At 40.5% G+C, this 10,221-nt stretch overlaps 2 protein-coding genes across 2 annotated transcripts; both read right to left on the reverse strand.

Annotated features, from left to right (window-relative positions):
• Window positions 1-4,525: 4,525 nt before the first annotated feature.
• On the reverse strand, window positions 4,526-4,974 carry RB195_013835 (uncharacterized protein; the record flags this gene model as incomplete). Its single annotated transcript, XM_064203827.1, has 3 exons — window positions 4,526-4,563; window positions 4,668-4,792; window positions 4,862-4,974. The coding sequence occupies 3 exons, from the start codon at window positions 4,972-4,974 to the stop codon at window positions 4,526-4,528; spliced, it is 276 nt and encodes a 91-aa protein (XP_064059708.1).
• A 3,660-nt stretch (window positions 4,975-8,634) lies between these two features.
• Window positions 8,635-9,020, reverse strand: RB195_013836 (uncharacterized protein; the record flags this gene model as incomplete). Its single annotated transcript, XM_013449133.2, has 2 exons — window positions 8,635-8,693; window positions 8,774-9,020. The coding sequence occupies 2 exons, from the start codon at window positions 9,018-9,020 to the stop codon at window positions 8,635-8,637; spliced, it is 306 nt and encodes a 101-aa protein (XP_013304587.2).
• Window positions 9,021-10,221: the final 1,201 nt, after the last annotated feature.

The raw sequence follows: 10,221 nt of genomic DNA on the forward strand, positions 1-10,221 counted from the left end.
CTTATGGAACTGGAATGATCGCGAACTCAACTCTTGCACTAGTCTTCACACCGCTTACTCTGCGCCATTGGACGCTCTCGCACAACCTTGAAAAACGCAGTCGACAAGTGATAAAGCGAAATGTTAAGTAGGACGGGAGACCACCTGGAAGGTCGTTTTTGCGACACGGCTGAACTCAGTCGCGTTTCGCTGACGATGGTAAGCGCAGAAAAGTGAAGGCTTTGAATCGTTGAGTCTTTTCATTTCTTCATAGATCGCTGTAGGTTGCAAAAAAATACACAGAAATACAAAATTAAGAAAAAGAAAAAAATTAAGAAGGAATTAAGGAGGAGAAAAAAGTAAGAAAAATTAAGAAATAAGGGAAGCAGAAGGGGTTCATGTGAGTCATGTCCTAGACTCTCTAAAGCTTTCATACGAGGTGAAAATGCCGAACCGCTAACTGTAAATAGAGATCAATGACGGTAGATAAGGTTATTCAAGTTCTGCTCGTTTTTCTTATAAATTTCGCTGTACTGGGAGTTATTTAAGGATTTCTGCAGCTGAGATCTTGTTTATTTTCCTATTCTGAAACTCCTAGCCCTAGATCTGGTTATAATGCCTTTCAAAAGGCCCTGGCCTCATTTACTGGCACTAATGCGCCAGCATTGTGGTATTGGCGTAGATTTATCGCGCCAAAGCCTTCTCTACATAGGCTTGCAGCGACTTTTTAGATGCCTACGAACCAATCTGATAACGAGGAGCAGCGTTCAGAGAGCCTGCCCAGCCCTTGGGAGCTCCTATTTACCATCTACCCGGCACTGAAAGCACGCGGCGGACAAATAAATCTTCAGCTTCGTGCACCAGTCGGAGGATTTTGGTACGGTCTCATCAAATGCCACATCACATATTGTCATATAGCACCATATCGTTCGAAATGATAGGTCCCATCCCACAAACGCACGCATCAAAACGAAACTGCTTCCTTATTCTTTGAGTTGTCAATATTTGAAATGATTCTGAATTTCTGAGAAGAAAAAAACATTTTTCCTAGGTGAACTGGATACTCTAATAAGATCAGCGTTTTTTGAACATTTGAGTTGCCTTGAACACCTCGATTTTTTTCTGCGGTGACGCTGGGAAATCTTAGTCTCCTATCCGTAGAGTTTTTGCCCGCATCTTGCGAAGTGTTCACTGGAGTCGGACGAGTTTTCATTTTAAAAAAATTGTCTACATTGCACACGTTGTTAAAATATCTCTGTTGCATCTTTTCGGTTGATAAACTGTAAAGCTATAAGCTAAAGTCACACACACATTCTTAAAACGTTACTTCTGGGTATCTTCGATGGATATTTCATAGTGGGATGAGCAAAAGACCTTAAAAGAAGGCTCTGGATCCTGGAAGTAGATGGCTGCAAATGTTTATCGCTTCTAAGAGATTTATTTTCATGAAATCCTAGATTTTTCCACACGCACTTCAGCATCGACAGAAAAATTTTAGATTTAATTCCTAAAATTTAACTGGAACACAACAAAAATATAAAATCTAGTAATTTTGTTAGAAACTGTCATGTTGTCAACCTTCGCTGGGAGACAGACAGAGATTCACTTATAGAGGTGTAATTTTAAAAAAAACTTAATTAATTGATTTTCACTTAATTATTTCACTGTCAGTCATTTTGCGCGTTACGAAGGTATAACAGGATGTTCAAGGATCAGCTGTCTTCCGGTTAGTTTCCGATTTGCTCGTTGTGGCGCCGGCAACGCTTTCGCTGTGGCAAAAATTCCCATTGCTTTCTCTTTTCTTCGGAGGAACATCATGTTTTCCTTTGAAGAATCTCGTAAAGAATTACGACCATCAATTCGACGCTCTTCCTGTCTTTGTTTCCTGGAACTTAATGGCTAACGACACTTCTTCAACGCTTTTCCTCGAAACGCTTCACATTTCCCAGACCAACTAATTTTACTTCTTTTATGTGACCGACGGTGACGTGAACGACTGAGCTTCCTTGATCTTCTATCTCGACATACGGTAGAACATTGAATACTAGCTGGTAAGTAGTTGTTAATGTAGTAAATTAAAATATTTCGGTAAAAGTAATAATTTAAAAATAAAATTTGAAAAAAAAATTTGACCTGTCGGAATTACGGACTGTTTTGAATTCTTTCAACTAATTCGCTAGCTTGACATAAAGCTACGCCAGTCGTGAAGACTTGACTAACAGCACGAAAATGGCAGAGCCTCAAAGTTTTCGAAAGTCCCCGTCTTCGAAAAGGGTTCCATAGTGATGTTGTGTTATTTTCATAGTCGTCCTCCCTATCACAGATGAACGCTACATGTGTCAGTTCCCTCACGACGTCCGTGAACGGTCTTCTCTGCTATCAGACGTTGATGGGTCAGCTGATTAGAGTGGATTCTCAAATGCTATTTCTCAACTAGTTCTTGCACTTCCATAAGGAAAAGGATTAGAAATAATATAGCTGTGTTCTTTAAAGCATATATTGTGGAAAAAATGGAAAAAATAATGCAAAAAAATACATTTAGCATACTGCAGAATGGAAGAACAAGAAAATAACACAAGAGCCGTCGAACAAAGAACACAGAACATTATTCTCAGTATATATTTGTTAGAAGTATACATGCTTTTAATATCACAGCCATTTTTGCTCTACACATGGCCAAACCATAATTGATTGAGACAGTAATCCCTGTTAAAAACGTTTAATCGCGGAAGATTACCTTGAAAATTTTCGAGGATTCTCGTTAGAACAAATGTTAAAATGTGAAAGAATAATCAAAAAAAGAAGAAGAAAAATAAAAGATCGCATATATAAAATAAATGAAATGCAAAAAATGTGAAAGAAACGTCATGTATCCCAGTCCATAGAGCAAAAACGGGTCAATGCCGTTTAATTGATCAACCAACGACAACGGTCAATCAACAATAATTAGATATTTGGCTGAATGCATTTTCAACACATCTGGAAGATTTCGTGAAATCCAAGTGGTAAAACTGTAGAAATAATGGATAAGATGTCTGACGTTAATCAATCCGCTTGGGATGCGCCCCCACGTTCACTTCAATTCAGAATCGTTTGTGGTTTACGAACGTGTGACTGGCCGTTACAATGACTTGCGGTGGCTAGCCGATGTGTCAAGTTAGTGTTTTTATCCTCCCAGACAAGTCTGGTACCCATTTATCGACCTCGGAGGGATGAAAGGCTTGGTGAGCACTAGGACGGATTCGAACCTCCGATCGATTGTGCAGCAAGCGGAGCCTCTAACCGCTACACTACACCCGCCCTAATTTGCTTGCTGCATAAATTTAAAAAAAAAATGACGGAATTACATTTATTGTAGGACAGCATCGGTGAACTATGTTCATGATCACCATCGTCGATAGCCTCGAAGGCCCAAGTCCGATTCAATTCCACAGGGTGCGAAAAGATGATCTCGACGATTCCCTCTGGCTCTGCCACACTTCTTCCCCTTCGCTTCTCGCCATCGGTTGCTTCAGCGCTTTCGAAGTCAACGCTTTATCCATTCCCTTCAAGTGGTGTCCCACAAGGTTAACTGCCCTGCCTTGATATTCCGCCTGTGCGGTGAACGGCGCGAACGGGAGGAAGCGGAGCAGGATGGCCAAATGAGCGATGGAAGTTTATTAGAAGAAAGTTGTCGATCATTAACGAGCGAAGCAGAAGCCGAGCATGTTGACATGCGAATTTTTTCTTTTTCCTTGAACTTTTTTTGTTATGGCTAACGTTTTAGTGTCGTCGCTTTCGTCCAAGCCTAAGTAGCTTCACGAGGCTTACTTAGGCTCGGACCGGGTTAGCGGACCTTAGCGTGATAGAGTCGCTCTGCCCCCATTTTGTTACAAAAGCTTGACGTACATTCGGTCCTCGAATGATGTGGGAGTTCGGGTCTGACAGCTACGGTGGCCTCTTATATCGTGGTAGTTCATATTCGATAAGTATGAGAATTTTTTTATACGCTGTCAAGCAGCGGCGGTCATGTAGCACTAGTTCCCGAAATAACAGCTGGAATTCTTTCTGGGAAGTCGTGTGTCGGATATCACATGGAACATAGCTAATATGTGAATTGCTACCATATACATTGTTGTATCATTACATTATTCTACCATTTACATAATTATCTTTAGAGTTGTCTATGAAATCAAGTGTACTGCACAGTAATTAGAGTAATTCCTCGCATTGCCCAGGATTCGTGACCGGAACAACTCGGAACACTCGGCAGACACTCACTGGCTCATCAGTAATGGAACTGAACCTTTATCTTGCTACGCATCGTGTGCTTTCAAAATTAACCTAAAACCTTCAAATGCAATGATTCTGATTGGACGTTGAGTAGTCATAAATCCGTTTCCATACAGTTTCGCTTGCTATGAATTCATTTTATTTCATTAAATTTCTCTCTTGCAAAAAATTCAAGGCAGTAAAATCATCCACAAGAACGACTAGCCAAAATTATTCCTGTCTTACTCGGATTAGCAAAAATAAGCGTAGTTCTCCATATAGTTTATCGAATCCGCTACTTCCCAACGTATTTGCTCGGAGGAATCGCGTAACCTGCAATATGTAGTTCATTATTCTGAGAAAGGAGTTCTGCAGATCTTTTTGCTGTCGTACTCTCTGAAAAAAGTGAACAAGGAGCTGATTCTAAGAGTTCTCACGTGGTGGTGGTGGGTAGTACGACGGTGGCCGATGATATGGAATTGGTGGTGGTGGAGCAGGACATGGTGGAGGGCATGGTGGTGGTGCAGGACATACACAAGGCGGAGGCGGAGGTGGAGGAGCCCTGAAATATGGGTATAAACATGAAGAGAAGGGTGAAATCACGTGTTTAAACGTCAAAAAAGGAACTCACGGGCAACATACACAACCACATCCTCCTCCTCCTCCTAATCCGAGAAGATTAAATAGGAAAGCATCGCTTACTGACAAAGTTGTGGCTATTAGAAAGAATGCAGACGTTCGCATTTTCTCCTTTTTAGAGTCGTTCAGCAAAAATCTAGAACATTCGTGAAACCAGTATAGATGTGGCTAATTATTGTAAGTTATACCACCCTCGGACTTTTTTTTAAAAGGTTTCGTTAATTTATCTCTTCTGTGAAAATTCCAAATTCTTCCGTAATTAAGGGAGGTATTAGCCGAAAATTTCAAGAGCTCCATGGTTTTTTTTCTTGACTTAGGGCCATGCTTTGTCAGGAGTGAAAGAAATCACATCCTTTGGTGATGTAAGAATATTTTGTAACGTTCAATTTTGATGAGTGCAGTGAAATTATGGATGATTGCCCTACATTTGCATGTGATAGCTATTCCAATGTCTGTCTGCTAGATAACTGACAAAAGGCCAATCGGAGAGATTTTTTTTGAGAAGAAGAAGAACTAAGAAAGTACTAACGTTGCAAAAATAACTGAAAATATTCGCGAGTGGACGGAAACTAATCGTTGACTGAAAAGTAAACTGAAGAACTCGCACATTGAACTGTCCGACGATCTATATATAAGATCTGGTCGAGAATTCTCATTTTCCGAAACCTTGTTCTTTTAAAGCGCTGAAGTACAGTAGTCGATGAGCGAAATGCTCAAGAAATAATTGAAACTGAAACTGTCGAGAAAACGAGTTCTCATTTCTTATTATATGGCAATGAACAACCTTCAAAAGCTTCAAGAGGTTCCGTTGTATTGTTTGTGGAACTTACTTGAGTAGCAAGTATATTCACTTCTCTCGATGGTACTCGCAAGATGTTTTTAGGCTCTACACGCACTCCGTGCGCACCAATAGAAGGCCTTTCCATTCAAAAACTCAGCTATTTTTTGTTCCTAGTTCTTCTTCAATCTGTTTTCTTGCAATTTTAAGAGCTGGAGTAATTTGTTCTTTAGTATTTTGGCAGCATCTTCACAAGAGGTAGCGCATCACCCCAGAAATTTTTCAACGACAATTTTCAAAACGACGTACGATCTCAGAAGGACATTTCGAGGAAACAACAACTTGCACGCGAAAAATTTTCGAAAATCTTCGACAGATTTCATCTTCCTCAGACAGTTTCTTCGCAGTGAACAAAATATTCTGTTTCCCTTGGTAACACTTAGGCGAACGTCTAGTGAGTGAGCTCTGTTCCTTCTCGTTTCTCCTTTGTGGCACACCGACCGGCGTTTCGAATAAATAAGTAAATAACGAATCATTATCTAATTTTTATGTGAAGCATATGTAATTTTCTTCTGGTGGATAGCTTGGTGGGTGCATGAGAATCCTAAATGTGCTCGAGAATCACGCTTTTCAAGTTTTCTTGTAAATGGTTGGGTTTTTAGCACATTTTTTCGTTCAGTGCAGCTGTGATTTTCTTTCTTGGTGAAATTCCTCCAAATACCCTGACTATAGCTGTGGGTGCATCCAATGTTTGGTCAATGATTTGTTATTTTGCTCTAGAAGAACTCCCAGTGGCAATACTTTTTTTGCTTGCATATTTCGCACATGACGCTAATTTCAAGTGATCTTATTTTTTGCAAGGCATTCGATGAAAATCTGGATCTGGTAGATCAACGATATAAACGAAGGAAGTTAGCCACACACATCGTCCATGATAATCAGAAACCTGACAGAGTTCACCATATTCCCGTTAAGATAATTTTATAGAAGGTTTCTCTTACGGAATCTGTCACGTGTAAAATAATAACCAGTTTAATCACCAGATTCCATTAGGAATGCGTTCCAATTAGGTCCTGTCGCGAGTTGTCCTGTTTCTTCAAACGATATTTATTTTCTTGTGATTTCCTGAACTCCTTGTAATTGTAATCTGTGGCGGTCCTATTCTTTAATGCTGAATCGAACAGTTGAGAAAAATTCTCTCCAATAATTAGACGACAGAACGACGCGACTTGATTATATCGTCGATCTCCTAAGTTTAGTCCTTAGCTGCTCTGCCAAGAAACACGATTGGCCGGGATCACGTGATCTTCATGTGACAACAAGAAGTTCTATGAAATACCCCTAGCCATTGAGATATTTTGGAGGGTACAAATAAGTTTTGAGGGATTTACAAAAGATCACGTAACTAGCATTAATTCTCAGGGGACCATTCTGTAGCTACAGTCCTGTTAAGGCGTCAATATTTCTGTTTAAAAATCAATGGATGTCATTTCGTTGAAATGTGAACAACATGCATTCCTTGTGCTCTAGCAATGTCAACCTCTCTACCAACAAAACACAATTTGCACTGAGCGCTGTTTTTTTTTTGTTTTGTTTTGATTTGAAGAAAAGTGTAGCTGATGGACATCGATTGTTTGGTGAAGAATATAGGGAACACGCTCCATCAATAAAAAAATGTAATTAGTGAGCCTGGGGTTTTAAAAGTGACGATTTAGACACCAGCAGCAAAAAAAAAAACACGGAGGGAAGCCTATAAGGTTTGAAGACGCTGACGTGGAGCCGTTACTAGACCAAGATTCATGGCAAACTCAACAGGAGTCCGCTGAAACCTTGGAAGCGACTCAGCGCGCGATTTCAAGCCTTCTCAAAGAAAGTTAAGTTCCGTTCGTAGCCAAGCCAAGAGACGTCGAACGCCGTTTTTCACATGCGAACAACTGCGAAAGGCAAAATCGGGAGGGTTTTTTTTGCGTCAGATCATGATGGAGAACGAAAAGTAGATCCAGATCGGCAGTCCAAAGAGCAGAACATCGCAGGGTCAGCCCGGTCATGCAACAACTTCAACGGCCAAACCGAATATTCATTGCAAGAAGTGAATGCCGTGGATCTGGTAGGACAAACTCGGAGTGATGTGCTATGACCTACTCCAAGCTAACGAAACCATCACAGGCGAACGTAGCAACAACAATTCATGCAACTGAGCTAAGCATTAAAGCTCAAACGCCCGCATTATGCCGAAAGACATGGCAAAGTGATCTTTCAGCACGACAATGCTCGGCCACATGTTGCAAAAATCGTCAAGAAAACTCTGGAGGCGCATCATTGGGATGTTCTGTTCCACCCGCCATATTCGCCACACATTGCTCCTTCTGAATACCACTTGTTCCGGCCGATACCAATAGTCTGGCCGTGCTGCACTTCACTTCTTTCGAAGAAGCCAAATAGTGAGCTGATTCTAGGTTTGCCTTAAAAGACGGGTGATTTTTCCAACACGTAATTCGTATGCAGTCCGAAAGGATGGGAAAAGTTATGGCTAACGATGGCGAATACTTTGAATAAGGTGTATTATACCAATTCCTTTTAATAAACTTTCAATGTTACAAAAAAACTCTCAAAACTTATTTGTACCCCAATATGTGAAGCTTTTTCTTCCTTCTGTCGAGACGAAGCAAGCAGTAAATGCAAGGAAGCGACCTCTACGGCTATTTCAGGTGAGACCAATTGAACAACTGGATGGATGGATCTTTGATCCATGACGTCGCTCTCACTCATTTTGGAATTCTTCCTTGATTAATCCTTTAAGAAAATTCGAAGGAAAGATTTATTTGACTTCTATGATATATAATATATATATGCTGATGTACAGATAGTGTTTCAATTCCGTGCTTGTAGAATTCATCTACTTTCCGGCAACAGCGTAGCCGGATGGAGCTGAAAAAAAAATCAAAGTGTATGAGAACGAAAGAGAACGAACATATTATGGGGTTAGGTCAACCAAATCCATTAAAATTTGTTCCAAACATACCAGGTGGAGCCGCATATGAGGGTGCTGAAATAGCAACAATTAGAAAACTATTTTATCACTAGGAAGCTTTAATTGATCTTGTTCCAAGAGAAAAAAAAACGTACGTGGAGGAGGAGCAGCATAGGCTGGAGGAGGTGGAGCACCTCCGCCGCAACCACCACCACATGGAGGAGGTGGTGGTGGAGCGGGAGGAGGACAGCACGGTTGGGGTGGTGGAGGTGGCGGAGGGCAGCATGGTTGTGGAGGTGGAGCACATCCACATCCACCGCCACCGCCACCACCGCTGCTACCGAAGAATATAGCGTCGACAGACACGAAGAGAACGGCAGAAACGATCACAAATGTCTTCATTTTCTGAATAAACTAAAGTGTGGCAAATTTCTGATGTCCTATTTTTTTTAGATTAGTATTGTAGAGCTGTTTATACATGAGAATCGAGTGTTTTTTGCAAGGTATGATTTGTGACTGTGGTGACAGTTTTTATAGCTCAAACTCATCTTTTTCGGTGCGCGTAAAACTCAAATTATTCGGGTTTTTTATTCGCCCGTGACAGCAAATTAGCATGAACATGCGTAGTTCCAATTACGCATACATTAAGGATTCTGCGTCCATTAGGTCTGGATTCAGTCTTCATCTTCGTGCTTCACCGTTTTCTGTATTTTGAATCTTCACGATTCACCACCAATCATAAAGAAGAATTTCTCCGAGTTTGTTATCTGAACTACGTTTTAACTTCTCTAACAGCACCAAAATTGCTAATTTTGGGCGTTCTGAACCAATTCATACGAATATTTATTGGAAAAACATTTAGAGAACTCTTTAGGTGTACCTCGTCGTAACGTCTTCTGTTACCTTATTCAGTGTTCGTCAATAAAAGTTGATTGCACTGCATAAGAATTACTAATATTATTGAGCCTTTTTGTAAAGTGAAACCGATTCGTTGGTGAATAATTCTTCTAGAACTTCCACACACTTCGCTCTCACTTCTTAGAAAATTCTCTGGGAAACTCGTGTGAACAGAAACAATCCGCCGAAGTAATAGTGGACTAATTTGCCTTCGCCGCCACAAAAAGTGAAAAATCTGGCCTTTATACACTTTTTGGCTCTCCGAGAGACGAGTTTCTCTGTGTTTTCGAAAGTAAACAATTCTATTCTGGGTAACTTGATGAGTTTTTGCGTTTAAAATTACCAGACATCGAAGAGTTCAACGTTTTCAAAGCACTCCTTAATCGTGAAAAATTTGAAGTATTAATGGAACAGCTATGAATTTCGAATGATAACTGTTTCGTTGAATCGTGTAGTAGTTGTATTGAGCAGAAACCAAGATTGTTATTGATATTTATTCTGGCTAACGTCGGCGTCGTCGCCTTCTTCAGAGCTTGGAAAAATCAAGACCCGTGCAATCCATCGCTCAGTCCTCCCTCTCATTTGGCAAACAGACTACTCACCAGCAGTGTCAGAGAAGAAGATAATTATTTCGTTTTGGTTTCTAGAAAGACACGTGCTTGTCTTTTTCTGCTTCCTTTTTTTCTTTTGTATTTGAAAGTGAAAG

This window comes from Necator americanus, chromosome V, assembly GCF_031761385.1.
Source record: "Necator americanus strain Aroian chromosome V, whole genome shotgun sequence".
Classification (NCBI taxonomy): Eukaryota; Metazoa; Nematoda; class Chromadorea; order Rhabditida; family Ancylostomatidae; genus Necator; species Necator americanus.